Source organism: Nyctereutes procyonoides, unplaced genomic scaffold (genome assembly GCF_905146905.1).
Source record: "Nyctereutes procyonoides isolate TBG_1078 unplaced genomic scaffold, NYPRO_anot_genome, whole genome shotgun sequence".
Lineage (NCBI taxonomy): Eukaryota > Metazoa > Chordata > Mammalia > Carnivora > Canidae > Nyctereutes > Nyctereutes procyonoides.
The window spans coordinates 3,757,391-3,779,183 of NW_026575145.1; the positions used below are offsets into that span (position 1 = coordinate 3,757,391).

Sequence of the window (21,793 nt, forward strand, 5' to 3'; positions counted from 1 at the left end):
TAAAATCTTTAGGGAAAAAAAAAAGAAAATCATTGCTGTATAATGGATCCAGGAGGAAAACACTGAAAATATATTTTCTTACAAAGAAAATTGTGGTTAAATCTGGACATGTGTTTTAAGTGTGTTCCCTATGTGAAAATTCACTGAGCTACACACTTAGGTTCTGTACACTCTGCTATTTATATGTATGTGTGTTTTATACTGCAATTAATAGATGTACTTAAAAACTAAGGCTGTAATTGGCTTTAGAAATGGTCCATCATTTTGTATTTCCTCTTTAATAGTAACTAACAAATAAAACATGGTACTCATTCCAAAAGTTAATTTCAAAGAATTTTTCAACATACTAATTATATAAAATGATATAATTATAATCTCACAGCCAGATTATATAAAATAAAATAAATACATTATCAGTTCATTTATCAAAAACCCTAAATAGTGGTAAATGTCTTACCTGGATATATGCCTTTTGGATGGCTGCAAGTTCTTCACCAAGGGGAACAACTAGCTTTTCAACTCGTCTTTCATGAGAGTATGGCAAAATATCCGGAGAATCTTCAGAACGAAGTTCTATCTGCCCAATTCGTAGGTTAGTAATAACCTGTTGAACAGCCTACAGAAAATCAAGTATTTATAACTACATTATATGTTAAATTTTTTAGCTTAGGTTACCAACAAAAATAAAATAGTGGTAAAATTTAGAACTCAAATCATTAAACTATTTTAACTATAAGTTATATTAGAAGTGTTACAAAAGAGGAAAAGGCTTCGAAACATCTTTTTTTCATGCAGCCCTTCCAGCCAAACACTCAAGAAATAAGAACTAGTAAATGTTCAGCAAATTCCTCAAAGGTATTTTGCACTTTTCAATGGCAGTGATAAACTCCTTCCAAATATATTTTATGAAGACTCAGACAAACCGAAGTTTTAGGTTAGCAATCTAAATCCCCTCCAAATTATGTATCATAGACCATTTTAGAGCCAGAGCTATAACTCAGATTTCCTGGTTCCCTGGCAAATACTTTTCCAGTGGTTTTTTTTAGTTGGAAGAACAGAGAAGTCTTGTTACTGTTAAAGGAACAATATATCTTAGGACTACTTTACAAATCGGCTTGTTAAGAAATTGAGGGCATAGGGCATATACTATACTAAATAAATTATTGACAAATTAGTGGAATATTTTCCATTTAAAACACTACATATGATGTGAATATTTGCTGGATATACTTTTAACTTCAGTACTGATAATGATCAAGAGTTGAAAGAACCCTAAATACTCCACTGAAAAACTTAGAATAGGGGCAGCCCCATGGCACAGCTGTTTAGCGCCGCCTGCAGCCCAGGGTGTGATCCTGGAGACCCAGGATCGAGTCCCACGTCAGGCTCCTTGCATGGAGCCTGCTTCTCCTTCTACCTGTGTCTCTGCCTATCTCTCTGTGTGTGTTTCTCATGAATAAATAAATAAATAAATCTTTAAAAAAAAAGAAAGAAAAATTTAGAATAAATGAATTCAATAGTTGCAGGATACAAAATTATGCAGAAATCTGTTGCATTTCTATACACTAATAACAAAGTAGTAGAAATGAAGAAAACTCAAATTACAATTGCACCCAAAAGAAAAAAATACTTAGAAATAAATGTAACCAAAGAAGTGAAAGACCTACTGCAGCATTATTTATGATAGCCAAGATATGAACAACCCAAGTGTCTGTCAATAAATAAATAAATAAGATGATGTGTGTGTGTACACACACACAACGGAATATTACTGTCATAAAAAAATGAACTCTTGTCATTCGTGACAACATGGATGCTAAGAGGGTATTATGTTAAATGAAATAAGTCAGACAGAGAAAAACAGATACCATGATTTCACTCATGTGGAATCTAAAAAACAAAACAAAACAAATAGACTCTTAAATACAGAAAACTGATGGTTGCCAGAGAGGAGGTGAGTGGGGAGATGGGCAAATGAAGGGAATTAAGAAGTATAAACTTCCAGTTACAAAGTCACAGAGATGAAAACTACAGCACAGGGAATATAATCAATAATGCTGTAATTATGTTGTATAGTGACAAATGGTGATTATACTTATTGTGGTGAGCACTGAGTAATATATGGAATTGTGAAATCACTGGGGTATCTTGGGTACCACAGTTGCTTAAGTGTCAGACTCTTGGTTTCGGCTCAGGTCGAGATCACAGGGTTGTGAGATCAAGCCCCATGTTGGGCTCCACGCCCAGCATGGAGTCTGCTTAAGACTTTCTCCTTCTCCCTCTGCCCATTTCACCATGCTATCTGTTTCTGTCTAAAATAAATAAATCTTAAAAAAAGAAAAAGAATTGTCAAATCACTAATGTGGTACACCTGAAACTAATATAACATTGCATAAAACTGGGATCCCTGGGTGGCGCAGTGGTTTGGCGCCTGCCTTTGGCCCAGGGAGCGATCCTGGAGACCCGGGATCAAATCCCACGTCAGGCTCCCGGTGCATGGAGCCTGCTTCTCCCTCTGCCTGTGTCTCTGCCTCTCTCTCTCGCTCTCTCTCTATCATAAGTAAAAAAATAAAAAATAAAAATAAATAAATAAAAAATAAAAGATTTTAAAAAAAAAACATTGCATAAAACTAACATAGCATGTACCTCAATAATATATATTTATTTTTTAAAAAGTTGAGGGGGGACACCTGGGTGGCTCAGTGGTTGAGCATCTGCCTTCAGCTCAGGGCATGATCCTGGAGTCCGGGCTCCCTGCATGAAGCCTGCTTCTCCCTCTGCCCATGTCTCTACCTCTCTCTGTGTCTCTCATGAATAAATAAATAAAATCTTTAAGAAAAAAGAAAATTGGGATCCCTGGGTGGCGCAGCGGTTTGGCGCCTGCCTTTGGCCCAGGGCGCAATCCTGGAGACCCGGGATCGAGTCCCACATCGGGCTCCCGGTGCATGGAGCCTGCTTCTCCCTCTGCCTGTGTCTCTGCCTCTCTCTCTCTCTCTGTGTGACTATCGTAAATAAATAAAAAAAAAAAAAAAAAAAAAAAGAAAATTGAGGAGACCCTGGGTGGCTCAGTCAGTTAAGTGTCTGCCTTCAACTCAGGTCATGATCCCAGCGTTCTGAAATTGTCCAGAAATTAAGAGCATTTTTTTCAAAGCTGGAAAAGTCTCATGAGGTTTCAAAAGACAAAATATTATCTATCTATCTATCTATTCTATCTATCTATCTTATTTATTTATTTTTAAGTAATCTCTACGCCCAACGTGGACCTTGAACTCACAACTCTGAGATCAAGAGTCACATGCTCTACTGACTGAGCCAGCCTGGCAACCCAAACTAAATATAATTTCAAATAAAAAATACTCTACAACAAAAATCACATCTTAATTACCTTTGTATTCCCAACACCTAGTATGGTACCTAAAATCGTTCACTATAATTACCAAGGGACCAACCACATCACCTGGAGTGGAATTATGACCACTTTATAAAACTGAGTAAGATGTTGATATTTTTAATTATTTTTTTCAACAAATATTTGAATGACTCCCACATGTCAGGTATTGAGTTAGTAACAGAGCTACCACCAACATAAATATAATCAGTATATTCATATAGTTACTATTTTCATGGGGCTAAAGACAACAAATAAATGAATAAGTCAAAAAAATGACAGATTAACAAACTATAGAAATGATCCCTGAAAGAGAGACTCTTAATCATGAGAAACAAAGTGAAGGTTGCTGGAGGGGGGATGGAGTCACTGGGTGATGGGCATTGAGGAGAGCACATAATGTAATGAGCACTGGGTATTATAGAAGACTGATGTTCTAAGTAAAAACTGAGTTTAATTAATTTTTTTAAATGACAGATTATGATTACTATTAAGAAGAAAATTACAAACATACAAAAAAGATAGGGAGAGCTAGCTTTTGACAGTTTAGAGTAAAACTTTTTGAAGGCACATTTCAGCAAAGACTTAAAAGGTGACTAAAAACAATCCAGCATGTTTAAAGTGATTAAAGTAAGATCAGAGGCAGCACAGAAATTTCTGAAAAATATCAAGGCTATGGGTAGAAGGAAAAGTCTTACAACTTGACAGAATTGAAATTTAAATTTAGAAGGTCTTCAAAACCCAATACAGAACACCACTCAGAACAACTAAAATTAGAACATAATGAGATGGGGCTCAAAATGTTCACTACCCTTGAATAAAGGAAACCAGAGCTACCTGGAGAAATGGTTGATTCCACGGCTAGACATGAAAAATACTAAATGAGCATAAATATCTTGTATCTTTCAAAAGAAAGATAGAGGGAATGTCCAAAAGCAGGCACCATCATAAAGGAGGTCCCAATAGCCAAAGCTTGAATAATCTGAGCAACAAAATTAACAATGACAGCTCTGGATTGTGGCGCATAGAAAAAAATACATGTCCATTAGTTCAAATTGATACAGAGAATTAAATAAATGGAAGAGAAGAAACACTCTTCATTACAAAAGAATTCACATTAACAATCATAAAAGAAATGAAAGGAAATAATGATTAGGCAAACACCACAGAAATAACAGCTGCAAGCAAGAACAGTCATTGGATGCTAAAATATTTACATAGTCTCAGGAAATCCCCCATTATATGCTTATTAGTTACAAAGGGGAAAATAGTAATTTTAAAATGCAGAAACTGGGAAGATATCTTCTTAACCAAGTCAAGATTAACAACAACAGCAGTAAGACAAATCAACATCATGTATTTTCTAATACCATGCACTGAGAAAGGTACAGCATCACTTCTGGAGTGTTCTTCCCAAAAATGCATAACCTCACTCCAATCATGAGAAACATCAGACAAACCCAAACTGAGGAATATTCTACAAAATAACTGACATCTACTCTTTAAAGTGTCAAGGTCATGGAACACTAGAAAAGACTGAAAAACTATCACAGATAGGAAGGACTGGGACAGGACAACTAAATGCAAGTGAGATCCTGAACCAGACCCTGAAGCTGAAAAGGACAATGGTGGGAAAACATAAAATTCAACTCAGGTCTACAGATGAGTTACTAGTATTGTGCCAACGTTAATTTCCTGGTTTTGATACACTATGGTTATATGCTAACATTAGGGTAGCTGAGCAAAGTAGAGATAGAGATTGCAATTTTTGCAAATTTTCTGGAAGTCTAAGTTAGTTCAAAATCAAACTTAAAAAAAAACCCTGAAAACTTAATTTAAAAAACACTTATAGTATTCAAAAGTTTAGTACTTTTAACAAACTACTTATGTATACTGACATCTAAAAACTGCTCATGTAGAAAATCTCCTCCAACCAAAGAAGAAAACAGGAATGTGTAAGAAATGTTGTAGTCTTGATGTCAAACTAAATACTAGAATGACAAACTGGTCCAGCCCCATACAAAAGCTGTTATTTTCTTAAATGTTAATAAACGGAAAGACATTTTACTTACCTTTATATCACTACCTGGTGTGGCACTGAGAGCCAAGATTCTAAAGTGATTTGTATATTTGAACAGTTCTCTTACAACCTTAAACAAGAAAAAAATGTTATTTAATTTCATCCATCCAATACAAAAACAAAAGTGATTCTGTTAAATAAACTATTATATATGTTCCATTATCAATACAAAAACAACAGTGATTCTGTTAAACAAACTATTATATATGTTCCATTATCATTCTTTCTTATAGAGTATTGATGGTCTAAGGGATGGAACCATCATGAGTCACATTATTTAAAGAGCAAATAATTCAGGTTTACATTCTACACCAATCAAAAACATCTTAGAGTTTCTTCCATACATAAAGCTATTACATCAAGGCTGACTACAGAGGCAAATCAAAATACTCAGTTAATTCAAGGGCAAATCAAAAAAGAAAAGGGTCTACTTTCTGTTGTTTGAGCCATATGTTTATTAGCCTTACAGCTATATCCATACTGCACACTTACCAGGTGAAGATAAGTCCTAACATAAAGACAGGGAAAAAAAAACAGTATGAAATTAGATTTGAAGTGGAAAAAAACTGTTTCAGGAAAAGACTTTAAAAGCCCAACTTTCCTTTTAAATGCTAACACATCTTCTCAATGGCACCAAAGCATCATTCTAGACTTCGAAATATGAATTCAATACCCATATCTGCTAATGTGAATTCAATACCCATATACTGAATTTTTCACCAGATTCCTACATAATCCTTCACGTGATGCCCCAATACAAGGAAAAGAACCCCTAAGTAAACGGAATTGCAAGAATAGCTCTCAATATCTAATAGCTCTGCATTAGATATGGGAAATAGTAAAAACAGGTTATCTAAAAACTTTATTTCAACACACATAAAGGATGAATTAAATGAGACCCTGAATCTTGACTAATCTCAAAAAATATTATTTACAGACTTTCTTTTTAACATGATATGGAATACAACATAAAGACAGAACATTATACTTAACATAGAATTGTTCTAAGTAAAAACTGATGCAAGACAAAATGTCCCTAATAAATACATTACTTTCATCCAAATGGGATTCTCAAGCATTTTGTAGAAAAGGAAATGGTGCTGTGTTTGTAACCCAGGAAGCTACATTCTTCATGGAGTTGGTGTGCCTGTTGGCATCTCCATCTATAATATTCAAGGCATCATAAACACTCAGGACTGTTTGGATTTAATGAAATCAGTGCATGTCTTACTGTACTCAATAATAGCATAAGCTTTGTAAATTAAAAAAAGGGGCAAAGGTGCTCAGTTGGTTGGGTGTCTGACTCTTGATCTCAGCCCAGTTTTGATCTCAGGGTCATGAGTTCAAGCCCATTATTGGGCTCCATGCTGATTGTGGAGCCTACTAAAAAAAACAAAACAAAAAAACACCTGGTGCTAGAAATTTTCTTTGAAAATAAAATAAATGAATTAAAGTTGCTAGGTATAAGCTAAAATCTACAAAATAAATTCACAGAGTTAAAATAAAAATTTTTAAATGCCCCGCTCAAGCAGAAACCTTAACACATTGGATATTAATTTACTTGGAAAGATATGAATAAAAAAATATATACATCCATTTCCTGCCTAAAATCAACTCTAAAGATGACAATTCTCCAGAAGGTAACACAGAGGTGTAATACAATAAACTTAAACTTCAGTTCTTTAAACAGGGAAACTACAAATTCACAAACTGGCAGTAAAATTCACCTCTTGGCACTAAACAAAATCAACTCTCCCTTTTATTCTTACACTAGACCCTCTCCCTGATATCACCAGATTATAGTTTTACCTACCCACCACCTACCCGTTGATGCTTTGCAAATCTGTATCTCCAGCTCAAAACTCTCCATTGAAATTCATACTTTTACCACCCACTGCCCACTGGTATCTGTACTTAGATTCCTCATAGACATTTCAAACTCAACAATCTAAAACTACACTCATCACCTTCAGGTAATACCACAAATCTTTAGTGCCTCCAGAACTCTCCATCTTGACTAATAGCATCCTCAGTCTTCCAACTCAGAAACCTGGGAGTCTTCCTAAATTCCTCCTCTTCCTCATTGTACATCCTGCCTTTAGGCTTCTCTCTTCTAATCTCTTTTATTTTTTTAAATTATTTTATTTTATTTTATTTATGATAGGCACACAGTGAGAGAGAGAGAGAGGCAGAGACATAGGCAGAGGGAGAAGCAGGCTCTATGCACCGGGAGCCCGACGTGGGATTCGATCCCGGGTCTCCAGGATCGCGCCCTGGGCCAAAGGCAGGCGCTAAACCGCTGCGCCACCCAGGGATCCCTCTTCTAATCTCTTTTAAATCTAAAGTATCACTGAACATTGTTCAGTGAGTCTCCACCACCTGTATTTCCCATGTCCTACAAAGAGCATTCAAATTGCTAAGCATAATATACAAATACCTTCATGGCCTGGACCTTAATTACCTCTCCAGCCATATCCCACTTATTCACCTTTATAGTTTATATTCATGTAGTACTTAACTAGAAGCCACTGTGTTAGGTATGCTGCATATATTAGATCATTCAATCTTGGTAACAACTCTTGACAGTCAAGTATTTTAACTAGCTGCCAAGGAATGACACTGCACATCTGCTACCAATCTCTGGATTATTATCTTAGTTCCAAAACTCCACCCATACCGTATTTCAGATCACTGCCTCAACCATGACTAGGCTTTCAGCATCTACACCCACAGTAATGGTCTTGTTAAGGATTAAAAAAAATTTTTTTTAAGACAGCAGAGACGCTGTTTGAATGAAGTATTACTTTCATTGAAATAATGTGGGGCTTTTTCATAATGATAACACAATCAAAACTTCCATCATTAATAAGTATTCACTAAAATACGCTTTAACAATATGTTCACAGTCCAAAGACTTTTAAACGAAATATTACCTGACAATAAGCATAGTTTCCAAGAGCTTTATGAGCTTCATCAATAACTAGACACTTTATTTCAGCAGCTGGACAAGCTCCTCTAGAAAGATCATTTACCATGACTTGAGGTGTAAGAAAAAGGACTCTCTTACTGCGCCATATTTCCTTCCTGGTGAAAGCTGGGGTAGTTCCTGTAAACAAAAGTGACATTCTATATTCTAAATACCAGGACTGTTATCTTTAAGTTATCTATAAATAATCCGGCCTAATTTCACAATGCAGTCCTTTGGTAATCTGCCTTCAGCCAAGAACAATTTAACAAATCATTGCAATGTTACATTTTAAAGCTCTGTTGCGATCCAAATGTCAATGCTGAGGCACAACTAGACAGTTTTGAGAGAATTCCTACATGACACAATGTCTTAAGAAAAGCAAACTCTTGAACTGGGAAATCTTTCTGGGTTAGAAAGTCGGGAAACCTCCTGCTCACTTACTGATGGAATATACACACATAATCGCTTCAAAATGCTCCGACAAACTAAAGGGAGTCTCTGAAAATTGAGTAAAGCAACCCTTTTTTGTGAGAGCCAGGCTTGCTTCACGTAGATAATCCTTTAAGGGAGAAGATGTAAAATATGCTGTGTTCTGGGGACTATTCCGCATGGAATTGCTTTAGCTCAGTTTCCACCAGAATGCGTGCTTTCCCGAGTACCCAGCTCTTAATTTCAAATTAGCCCATTCTCTAAAATACCTGTCACTTCGGCCATGTGGGACTGCGGAATACCCATCACTCGGTAGCAAGCCTCGATCTGCTGTGTCACCAAAGGTTTCGTGGGGGCCATGAAGACCACCTTGCCGGAAGGGAACCAGCGGTAGAAATTGTACATGACCACGGCGGCAATAAAGGTCTTTCCCAAGCCAGTAGGCAGACACACCAGCGTGTTGCAAAACAGAGAAGTCCGGGCAATCTGTAGCTGGTAGTCCCGCACTGGGCAATTAGTAGGGTAAATCCACAAGGAGCCCGCTGAGGTGCAGAAACCGCCATTCTCTACTCTCAGCTGCTGCTCGGCCTCATACACTGCAACCAGCAATACATCATCGTCCGACTCCGGCTGAGCCTCTGCAGCCGGAGGAAAATGTGCCGTAGAGGTGCCCGGGCTCTGAGGCCGCTCAGGTCCAGAGTTGCAACCCGGAGCTCCGGCTGATCGAGAAATGCTTGAGCCCCACGTCTGGAAAAGCGTCCTTTGCCGTCCGCTCATTAGGCTGACAATCACCAGAGGCCTCTCTCAGACGCAAGCCGTTCCAACAGCTCAACCGCCGCCATTCGGATCCCCATCGGTTACCTTCACACAGAACAGTGGAACGCGAGGGCGGAACTGCAGTCGGTGGGTTCAGCTAGTTGAAAATGCCGCCACTGAGTTTGCGTCGGAAATCTGATTGGCTGGCTTCCCGGAAACCCTTGCGGAGTAGTCCCGGAGACGCATGCGCACTACCCTGGCGTTACTCTAAATGTGGTCCGCGGTTCAGTTTCCTTATAGACTTTAAATCTAAGTTCCGTTCCAATGCCTGGGTGTTTGGGCCTCTTTGCTAAGATGATGATATTGCTTAAAAGGATAAAAAAAATAATAATAATAACTTTGAGGTCCACGAATATCCATATTTTTGTGAATTTAGCGTTAGGGAGCGCCTAACATTCCTCGTTGGCTATATTTTTAAATCGGAAGATGAGGTGAAAAACAAATGGGCTACGTAGAATTAAATAAATGTCTTATTTCTTTATCCAAGCTGAGAAAAAAAAGAAAAATGCCCGGTCTCATTTTCCCAGTATTTGGAGAGGTAGCCCATTATCTTAATATTTTTTTATTATTAAGAGGGAAGTGAATGGTTTGGCTTCATATTCATCAGGAAATCTGAAAGAAAAAAAAAAGGCATTCCTGCTTCCATCATCACATCTTCACAAATGACACCAAGCCGTATGCGTCAGTGAGATATTATTCTACTCTAGCGACAGCTTTCTACCTCAGGCTTGGTACGATTCCCGGCTTCTTCGCTCCAAACTTTGGCGACTTGGAGTGACCTCTGGACAGTTGCTTCCTCGTGTGCGGGTTGTTGTGAACATTAATGCCGTCGCCGTCGTCATCCGCAAACAGCATCCTGCGTGTAGCTTCTTTACATTGTTGTATTTGGCCAGTTTCTTGAACTTGCTTTTAAACTTTCTGGCGTCTTTTTATTTCTTGGGCAGGGAAAGGAACAGTTGTATTTTAGTTTCACCTGTGTGACTTTTGAAAGGGAGGTGGGGGCAGCCTGGGTGGCGCAGCGGTTTAGCGCCGCCTTCAGCTCGGGGCGTGACCCTGGAGACCCGGGATCGAGTCCCACGTCGGGCTCCCTGCATGGGGGCCTGCTTCTCCCTCTGCCTGTGTCTCTGCCTCATTCTCATGAATAAATAAAATCTTCTTAAAAAAATAAAAGGGAGATAGTGGGTACGGGTTGTTCTGATGGACAAGGACCGAGACTATTCAGGTGTGAGTTTTTAGGCTAGAACTAGATAGAATGTGACTAGAAGCCTGAAAGCTGTTTTCCTGAGGCAGCTTATAGACAGCTTTAAAGGCCTAGCAGCCCGTCGGTAATCCACAAATGTGGGCAATGGCTGCTAAATACCACCACCACCAATGGTTGCTTCACAACGGTTCCAGCTAAGAGCGGGCCGCAGGCTCAGGTCATCCGCGTCGTCCGCCGCGATGACCACATCAGCGGGCTCACACCCCGACTCCACCGAGGCAGTCAAGGCACAGCCCCGACGTCCCTCAAGGTCCGGCCCCAATCCCGCCGCGCCGCGCCGCGCCACGCCGTAGCCCCGCCCCGTCGCGCTCCCGGCGGAGCCCGCGCCACGCCCCGGGGGCGGGCCGCTGCTCAACTGAGGCGGGCTGGCTCAGTACAGCAGAGGCAGCGGGGGAAGATGGCGGCGGCCGTTCCACAGCGGGCCTGGACCGTGGAGCAGCTGCGCAGCGAGCAACTACCCAAGAAGGACATTATCAAGTTTCTACAGGACCACGGTTCAGATTCGGTACCGGAGGCGGCGGGGCGGCCGGGCTGGTGCGGCTGAGGGACGCCTCACCCCCCCGGAGATTCCCGTACATTCTGTATTCCTCCGTGCCCCCGCCCTCGTCCTCTCGCGGCTGGTGGCCTGGAAGGCCGGAGAGGCCTCGCGTGTGGCGGGGAGCCGCGCAACTGCCCTAGCTGGGCTGCCCCTTTTGGGTGGGTGGGTGGGGGGGGCAGCTTTACTGCTTGGGGCAGGCAAGCAGCGATTGCGTCATCAGAACCTCATTGGGACCCTTGAGTGAGGGTGGAAGCTGTGGGGAAAAAAAAAAAAAAAAAGAATAAAACCAGGAGATACTGGGGGTTGGGACGGGTGCCCTTGCTCTGGGGACCGGGGTGAGGCCCCTGCAGGAGAGTAGGCCGTTAGGGGAATGGGAAGGCTTGTGAAGATTTTTGTGGGAAGGGTCTGTGCGTTTTGCTTTTCTCATCGATTACTAAATAATGAACACTAATGCGTGTAATTTTTTTTAAAAAAAACGGTAGTTTGCAGTTTAACTTTTTAAAATATCGACTCTACATGACCTTTTCACCTTTATACTTTCAGGGGAGTTACATGCGCCTTCAAGCGCACAGTATCTCCCATTGTTATAAACAAGACTAAGAAATGAATTTGACATTCTTTATCCTGTACGCCCTGCATTTTTCAGTATAGGCTCCATCTTAACCACCCGACTCTGGTCACAAGTGTTTTGGGGTTGTTTTGTTTTGTTTTGTCAGACTTGACTTTTTTCCTTTCCGAAATTAAGAGCATTCATAACCTCTCTTAAGTTCCCGAACCACTGCAGAATTTCTGCAAGCTGGATCCTCCACTTTTGGGAGATAAAACAGCAGTCTGAATGGTTTCTCTACAGCTTTTCATTTAAGTTCTAAACTTGCATTAGAAGAATTCTTTCTGGGTTCTTCTGTTAGGATCTTAGTTAATTTTCATTTTGAGGTGTCTTTAAGAGGTAGTTACTCTCAAGCATCCAGTTCTGTACACCTAGACATCAGCAAATATTTATACAACACCTATAGCAAGAACTATGCTCAGTGTTAGGGGATACAGGATAAAAAGAAAGACCACACCTCAGGTATTCCATTTTATACCATTTTAGTGGAATTACTTTCTCTTCAGTCAATTCATATTTTCAACAGGAACAATAAACTAGGCATATCATCTGTTAACATTTAATGTCTTAATACTGTACTTAATCAAATTCTTACAGAACAAATGATCCCAGTGTGAAATCTAATGTAAAACTGGCCCACCTGGGACAATTTCAAGAGACTTGAATTATCAATTTTTTTCAACATATTAATCTTTCAAGTGCATATTCTCCAGTATTCATTCACATTCCTAAACTTATATTTGACAGTCACCATCTTATTGATCATAAGATATGAAGGAGATGTTGGTATTTTGGATATTTTTTTGGAATCTTGCTAAAGAAATCACAAGAGTGCTAAAAGCAAGTGATTACTTCCATTTAATCAAAATTACCTATCAGCCTTTATCATTTAGAACATTTGTCTAATTGAGGGAGAGGAAAAGCAGAGGAGAAAAAAATACAGTAGTGATTTGTTAGAAAAGCTGTTTTATCAAAAGGATAGGTGCCAGGGGCCAGCTTTATGAAGATAACAAAAATGAGGAACCAAAGACCAGAAGGCAGAAAAGGAAGCAGAAAAAAATAAGAAAAACAAAGACGTTTTTCAAATCCCCACATTACATGATTTTGAGATGATGTTACATTTTGATAACTCGATATTTCAGAAGTAGTATTTTGGTGTCGATTTGCCAACTTGGTTTAACTGTTTTTGCCCATTTTATTTAAGAGAAGTGGGATTCTGTTACTTTGAATTATTAAGTACATTGTTATTAGTCCTAATAACTAATATTTATTGAGTTCTCACCATGCAATAGACTGTATATGAAAGGCATTAAATGGATTATTGTGTTTATACTTAAAACCATTCTCTGACATAGATGCTGTTATTATTCTTCCACTATGATATGGAAACTTAAGTTTTTAGGAAAGCTTGTCCTTTGTCTAAGATCAGATAGCTAGGATTTTGATTCAGGTGGTGTAACTCCTCAGCCCGCACACTTAACCACCATATATATATCCAGCATTTTGTAACAGTGCTTCCCAGTCTGTCAAGAATGGGTTACACATTTGTCAAGATAGCTATGCCTAACATGGTTAAAGGGTCCCATGGCCATGGCCAAGTAACATCCTGCCAGTACCAGCATCATCCAGTTACCAAAGTGTGCTTGCTATATAAATGTTCTGTGAGTTCTGTAATGGGAAGAGCATTAGTATGGAACAGTGTGACTCCTATGTAATGTTATAGTTCCAGTCTTGTCAATAATCTTTATAAATATAGTGTATTTTTTAAATCTTCCTTCGATCTTTTTTGTTATGAAGTAGGGCAGAAAATATATTTATTTTTTCCATCAGTAGTAGTTTTATTAAAGATACAATTGTTCACATAAGAGGTCATTTTCTAAAGTTTAGACCCTTATTACATGAGGGAGATTATTTTGACTAACCAGCTTTTTTTCCTTATAGTTTCTTGCAGAACATAAGTTATTAGGAAACATTAAAAATGTGGCCAAGACAGCTAACAAGGACCATTTGGTTACAGCCTACAACCATCTTTTTGAAAGTAAGGTGAGTATTATCACATCATATTACCAGAATATTGATTTAGATATTTGTGTTTGAGAAAAGAACTTTTAAATTTATTTGCAGAATTTATTTAATTTTTTCCACCTGGAGTTTTTCCTAACTATAATTATAAGTGGACTATCAAATCTAGCAAAGCTAATCTGCAGTATAGCAGGATATTATGTTTTTGAAAGGAACCAAATTTTAAAAAATAATTCCCAGGATACCTTGGTGGCTCAGTAGGTTGAGCATCAGACTCTTGATTTCGGCTCAGGTGGTGATCTCAGGGTCTGGACATCAAACCCTGCACTGGGCTACCTGTTCTTTGGAGAATCTGCTTGAGACTCTTTTCCTCTGCCCCTCCCCACACTCGCATGTGTCTGTGCTCACTCTCTCAAAGAAATTTAAAAAAAATAATAATAATTCCCTGTAGCTTAAATTAAAACAAAAGGGCTACCAAAAAGTTAAGACTCCAAAGTAAGTTCTATTTCATTAATGAATTTTGAATCTTAGATTTAGGCTGAGCCTTTAGAAAACTAAATTTTAAAAAAATTCTCCAATATTTGTTCACTATGAAATAACTATCTTCCACAACAGAGTCTTTATTAAGGAATTATGTGATAGTATTCATATCTGAGTCTGAGTTGGCCTTTCTAAATCTTTTTCCTTTTTAAGTATTTATTTATTCGTTTTAAAGAGAGAGAGCACAAGTGAGGGGAGACAGAGAGAATCCCAGACTCCCCATGAGCATGGAGCCCAACATGGGGCTGAATGCCATGACCCTGAAGTCATGACCCTAGCTGAAACCAAGAGTCAAACACCCAACGCCACTGAGTTGTCCTTTCTAAAGATCCCCTTTGAGCATTTATATTGTGAGATGCTTGAGGTTCATAATTTGTTGATTAAAATGCTTAACATAAGATTTTTCCTTTGTTCTTAGTTTCCATTTATTTGTATTTGAGTTACATAGCCTATACTCACATGCGGGTGTTCATTAAATTAAAAAGTTGAAAATCTAGATATCCCTTCTAGCCTTTAGCCTGTCCCGAATATGGTAAACATTAGAACATTTTCCTTGCAGCGTTTCAAAGGTACTGAAAGTATAAGTAAAGTGTCTGAGCAGGTGAAAAATGTGAAGCTTAATGAAGATAAACCCAAAGAAACCAAGTGTGAAGAGACTCTGGATGAGGTTTGTATGTAATATTATTTCTCATATGAATTTGAGGAAAGTATTTGTTTATAGCACTGATTTCTCATAATAAGGGGTGGTTGAGTATGACTACTTTGAGTGAGCCAAACACTGATTTGGAGTGTGTTATCTCCCTTAGGTGTACTGAATCAGGGAAAAAAAAAAAAAAAAAACATGTAAGAACCAGTGCTTTATGGTTAATAAGCTTTTTCTATAAAATACCTCTAGCTTTGTATTTTATATTTCCTCTATGTCTAACTAGAACTCCTGAGTTCCAAAGCCATTTTAACTCCTGCTTCTATAGCCAAGTTTGACTGAGTGAAAGCCGTTTCACTGTGATTATTTTTAGCTTTTTCTAATGTACATGGTATCCTTGGCAATAGAAATAGTCCAGGCTTGGCAACAGGGTGTGGAGTCTTCTGTCTCATCTTTCCCAACATAGGTCTTACATTTTGGTACAAAGGTTTGAAGAACTAGATAAAACCATTTCTGCAAAGGGACAGCCTCAGTAGAGCCAAGGACAGCAGTTAGAACAGCCACAAAAGAGCTAAATTGATAATAATCTTGCCACTTCTGATAATATCTTGCTAATAACTAAGCTATAACTCATTCTTAACAGTCTTAGTATCAGTGATAATAATTTGATTCTTTAGGTCTTATGAAGACATGTCACCTAATGATGAAGTAGTATAGCATTTGGATATTTGTAGATAGAGTGTAAGTTCAAGTATACAATTATAGAAGTTTATATACCTAAAGCTAGTTAGTTCACATGATACTCTCTTGTTGGTTGAAAAACAGAATTTCATGTTCATGGATATATACACACAATAAAGCAATTTTGAGGTTTATCATGTCTAATATTATTTGATAAATGTTGTATGTACTGGGAAGATATTCAGCAGCTACTAAGGTAAGTAAAGGTATAATAATTATTGAAGGATTGCAAAAGCAATTGGCAAAATAGTTTACCTTCCAGAAAATTACAATAAAAAGGTATGGGGCAGCAGATTGTGTATCATTATGAGGTTAAGAAAAAGAGTTATGGGGTGCCTGGGTGGCTCAGATGGTTGGGCATCTGCCTTTGGCTCAAATCATAATCTCCCAAGTCCTGGGATCAACCCCCATGTCAGGCTTCCAGCTCAGCAGGGAGTCTGCTTCTTCCTCTCCCTCTTCGTCTTCACACATAAATAGTATGTGTGATAAACTGAAATGTAAATATCAGTAATAAACTGATACTTAAAGTACAGCAAAAAAACCCTGCTTTTTTACCTATATGAATCACCACCTATTAGCCTTTAGCATTCTTTAAAAAACTGATAATCCTGCTTTGTTTTAGGAAATATGCCTGTTAGAGTAATTTCTATAGATAATTCTGTTCCTTGTGTGAACTTACTTTCAAGTTCAGAAACAAATGGAATATTACTATATTTGTCCTAATTGGATATAGTAAAAATACTTAGTAATGTCAAGTATTGGTGCTAAACAACTCAAATCTTTGGGAAAAAAAAGTCACAATGCTTTAATGCCTTATGATTTTATAGGAATTAAATAGTAATTATATTTCTAACCTTGGAAAGTAATAGGATTTATCATTTGTTGAATAACAATTTTGTCAAAAGAACATTGGTTTCCAAAGTAGGTAGAAGTTACTTGAAATTAAATTATAGAGGTACACCTGAGTGGCTCAGTGGTTGGGCGTCTGCCTTCGGCCTAGGGCATGATCCTGGAGTCCCAGGATGGAGTCCCACATCAGGCTTCCTGCATGGAGCCTGCTTCTCTCTCTGCCTCTGTCTCTGCCTCTGTGTGTGTCTCTCTTGAATGAATAAATCAAATCTTTAAAAAAAAAAAAAAGAAATTATAGATAGGCTACTTACTAATATTCTCACCACAGACAATTAGATGGTGAATTTTTTTTTAAAGATTTTATTTATTTATTCATGATAGAGAAGCAGAGACACAGGCAGAGGGAGAAGCAGGCTCCATGCAGGGATCCCGATGTGGGACTTGATCCCTGGTCTCCAGGATTGTGCCCTGGGCCAAAGACAGGCGCTAAACCACTGTGCCACCCAGGGATCCCCGTGATGGTGAATTTTTTTTAACTCAGAGGTGAACCAGAGGCAACAGAGTTAACCAAATCTGTGAAACTCTGTGCCCAGACTTGGTTCACAGTTGGCTGTATAAGAATTCTCTTTGTCGTCCACCATAGAAGGATGTGAGTTACTAACTCTACGTATTGTTTTTGTTTTTAGGGTCCACCAAAATATACAAAATCTATCCTTAAAAAAGGAGATAAAACCAACTTTCCCAAAAAGGGAGATGTTGTTCACTGCTGGTATACAGGAACACTACAGGATGGGACTGTTTTTGATACTAATATTCAAACCAGTAAGTCTAAGTGTAATCCTATCTTTTTAGCTTTAAGGCATTGCAAAATATTTGTGTGGTACATGAACAGTTGGTTATACCTTTCTCTTGGCTGTCAATTTTTTCCAAAAGTCCTTTGCACCTGTGATTGATTATTGGCCGGGGGAATAAATCTTGGTTGTTGGGAAGCAAAAAAAAAAAAAAAAAAAGCTTAGTCTAAACTTGGTTAATGTCCTATAGTTGAGGCTTTTGTATTTAACATAAAAGGCAGAATAGTGTGGTGTTTTAGTAGTGTAAACATAGGTCTTTACCCTCTTCCTGCTTTGGGGACCATAACTATTTTTACATACAGAATTGTCTTGATGAGTTAACTTTCTGAATTTTTATTTCTTTTCAAATGCATAATATGGTAAGTTCTAAAATCAGTTTAAAGACAAATCACTGTTTTTCCACTGGAACTTAATTTCATCATGCATTATAAGGAAAATTTGTTTTACAGGTTCAAAGAAGAAGAAAAATGCCAAGCCTTTAAGTTTTAAGGTTGGAATAGGCAAAGTTATCCGAGGAGTAAGTAAAAAATGGCAATGAATCAATAGATATTCTGGTACATGCCACATCTGCTATGGTATCATAAGTAGGATTTGGGATATGATGAAAACATTTGTCTTTGGATTCTGACAAATCAGGTGCTATCACTGTTAACTGATCTGACACAAGTTTTCTGGGTTTCAGATATGGACAACAGTACATTCTTCCTCAGGGTTGCTAAACAATTAAATGAGCCTGACTACAGTATATAATGTAATAGAGGCTCAAATATTTTCTTCATGCCTACCCCTCTTTATTTTTTCATCATAAAGTAATTCATCAGAAAGTTTGGCTTTCTAAATTTATGTTTTAAGATTCTTAAAAAATGTCACAGTTGTTTTATCACTTACACACAATTGAGAAAGGTAAAAGATCCATTTCACCGCAGTACCTGATAGAAGCAGAAGTTTGTTCTGGGCCTTTTCACTTCTCACAACCAAGGTTCAAAAACCGGAAAAACTTTTCACACATAAGCATGCTTTTTTACCTGCCTTTACATGTGAGAGATAATAGAAGGGAACTTTGAGAAAAGGGGAAGGTAGGATTGAGCTGTACTGACCAATGCAGTGTACAAGAGTATGTAATAAAGCAGGGGGGGATTATCAGCCTCAGTGAACAAAGCTGTTTTTGTAGGGCCTATTTATTGTTATTAAAAGGTCTTTATTCACAGCATCAAACATTATAACTGAAATGCCTGTTAAATGCACTTATGAGAACCCTCGGTGTTCTTCTTTATACTTGGGCAAGTTGTAAAATACGGAACATATCCACAGCCCAAAATAGCATATAAAACATCTTGAAACTAAAGGTTTAGCTAAAAATAACCTTAACTGCTACCTGATTATACCAAGGTGATCAATTTTTCTATTTCTAGGACTAATTTGCTTACATATTTCTTCTAGTAAACCATATTCTTAATTTCCATTATATAACAGGTCTGTCCCTTGAGCTTTATGTGACTGAACATTTCAACAGAGTATATGATATTAGTCATATATTTATCTTTGCATCCTGTTGGTTTAACTGTTTTTGGTAACTGGCTTTAAGATCCAGAGCATCTGGCTGGCCTAGTTGGTAAAGCACGTGACTCGATCTTGGGGTTGAGAGTTTGAGGCCCACACTGGGGGGGAAAGAGTCTACTTAAAAAAAAAAAAAAATTATACAAGATCCAAATTTGGACAAACTGGAATGGCAACCCAGAAACCTGTTATTATTTCTTTGAATACTCTTACCTTCTACAGAAGATCCTAATGTTGTAACATGTAGTTTATTTTATATGCCACCATGACTCCAAAATCTAGCAAACTTAAGATGATTCTAGAGTAAGTACTTACTAGTTTATCCTTATAATATAAATTCAGAAGTTTGCGCTAGGATATAACAAGTATAGCAAATTTTTTATGATAGTACTAATAACTGGTTTCTGTAAAGTATGACAGCTAACATTTACAAAAAGTGCTTTCACGTTGTACCATTTAAAGAGTGTATTACACAAAAAAAAAACTTTTTTTAATTGAGGTAATAAAGGAACAAAGATTCAATCAAGGACATTATGAAATCCAGTAACAATGCTTTTTGGTATATTCAGTCTTCTAGTGTTTCATGTATTTTTTGCAAATTATCATTAGTTTTTATTGCATGTTCTTGCCTTTAGTGGGATGAAGCACTCTTAACTATGAGTAAAGGAGAAAAGGCTCGACTAGAGATTGAACCAGAATGGGCTTACGGAAAGAAAGGACAGCCTGATGCCAAGTATCCTTTTTTAACTTCGTGAGTAAAGAAAAAACACGAAGAAAGGCCACCTGAATATATAAAAGATATGTTGTCTAGGTTAACTTCCAGATTAGGAATCCTGTCCATACTAGTATTCCTGTGTCAACAGCTCCAATATAGACAGTAGTTAATATTTTTTATGGGCACAAAGTATGCCAAACTTGAGCTAGAATAGAATCTACCATTTTTCCTCTTGAACTCCGGTTTTCCATTTTTGAGAGCTAAACTGTGAGGTTTTAAGATTCCATCTTTGAAAAGCAATTGTTACTGTATGAAGGATTTACTTCAAGGAACTAAGATTAAGATGTTCAATACAAACAACTGAAGCAAACAAATATGACTTATAGTAATTTTATGCTACAGTATAATTTCAGGCAATTAAATGGGTACTCAGAGCAGAGATTAGAAATGGAGGACATGTTGGGGATTACCAGTTGTGAAGGAGACCATGGGTCCAACATAGTGGAAGCATCTGTGATTACTATTAATGACAGTACTTTTCTAATAGGCCCAGTTTGAAATTTTTTTTAAAAAAACACACCTCCTGACCATGTCTAGCAGAACAATCCAATAACTAAGTGAGAAGTAATTTTTTCAGTTGTTGGTTCCATTCTCATTGGACTAGTTGGATCAGTTAAAGTAACTTTTTAAAGATTTGGAAGCCCTCTCTAATCTTACCAGTTAAGATTATTTGGGAATATAATAGCCCTCTTCTAAACCTATCAAAATTAGATGGCTCAACTACAGCTCCCTCTCTCTTGACCAATCAGATAAAAACCACACTTCTCTGAACTCAGCATCTTAAAATTCACAGTAAATATCAGATACTACACCTCAAATGAGAACTTTGATTTAATGTAATTTATACACTCAACTAGATTGAAATCGCCTTTATTTTCCTAAGCATGGAATAGCAATCTTCATTAGGTGGTAGCTAATTTGGGAATACTAGGAAAAGAAGATCCTAGTTCAAGCTCAACCGATCTAGTCAACCTATACTGATAGGTTATGATCCCCATTCACAAAGATACTTTTAGGAACCACTAGGCACCTCATTCAGTCATAAAGCCGTTCCCTTTGGGGTTAATACCCAATATCCATATATAATTCTAATTTTAGACTGAGGTTATCGGGAGTGAAGGAAGAAATTATTTTTATAAAATTTACCTTGACTACTTCAATAGAATTCCACCAAATGCAAAACTCATTTTTGAAGTGGAATTAGTGGATATTGATTGAAATAGCAATGCTTCAGATATAAAGACATTAGCAACAATAAAACATGGCCTTGAAGAAACTTATGTAACTAGAGCTGGTTGTAAGGGGAGAGTCAACTGGAAAATTCAAGAACTCAGATATTGTTTACCCAATCCCCAACTTTTAATATATGTAATCCATCATCCTTAAAGTTTGAGATATTTTACTACAGCTGTGTAAAATATTAGTTAAGGTGAAGTGACTTTCCTTTTACCTCATGTTGTAAACTAAAAGGCTCAATAAAAACGTATTCAGTGTCTTGATTTGTTTGGTGTTAATATATAAATGTTCTGATGAGGTTAACCAGGATTAACCAGAGCTAAGACTTCATCAGAAGAAGGACTTAAAAGCAAAATTGTCTAGAGAGCTTTGCCAGGGGCACTCTTAAAATCTTTTTTTTTTTTTTTTAAGACTTTCTAAGGGGGCACCTGGGTGGCTCAGTGGGTTAAGTGTCTGCCTTTCGCTCAGGTCATGATCTCAGAGTCTTGGGAC

The 21,793-nt window shown here is 37.7% G+C and overlaps 2 protein-coding genes across 2 annotated transcripts in view; one reads left to right on the top strand and one right to left on the bottom strand.

Moving 5' to 3' along the window:
- The window catches only part of FANCM (FA complementation group M), a 66,750-nt gene extending 56,935 nt beyond the window's left edge, over positions 1-9,815 (bottom strand). The window contains exons 1-4 of the mRNA XM_055309383.1: positions 9,135-9,815; positions 8,402-8,574; positions 5,461-5,538; positions 458-616 (exon numbers count right to left, since the gene is read on the bottom strand). Coding sequence (XP_055165358.1) covers positions 458-616; positions 5,461-5,538; positions 8,402-8,574; positions 9,135-9,642 — 918 coding nt within the window. The 5' untranslated portion in view covers positions 9,643-9,815. The remainder of the gene's footprint in view (positions 1-457; positions 617-5,460; positions 5,539-8,401; positions 8,575-9,134) is intronic.
- A 1,477-nt stretch (positions 9,816-11,292) lies between these two features.
- On the top strand, positions 11,293-21,560 carry LOC129499419 (peptidyl-prolyl cis-trans isomerase FKBP3). Its single transcript, XM_055309117.1, has 7 exons — positions 11,293-11,447; positions 14,029-14,130; positions 15,209-15,316; positions 17,569-17,704; positions 18,183-18,250; positions 19,926-20,023; positions 21,229-21,560. Exons 1-7 carry the CDS (start codon positions 11,340-11,342, stop codon positions 21,281-21,283), a joined length of 675 nt encoding a protein of 224 aa, XP_055165092.1. The 5' UTR covers positions 11,293-11,339; the 3' UTR covers positions 21,284-21,560.
- The last annotated feature ends 233 nt before the right edge of the window (positions 21,561-21,793 follow it).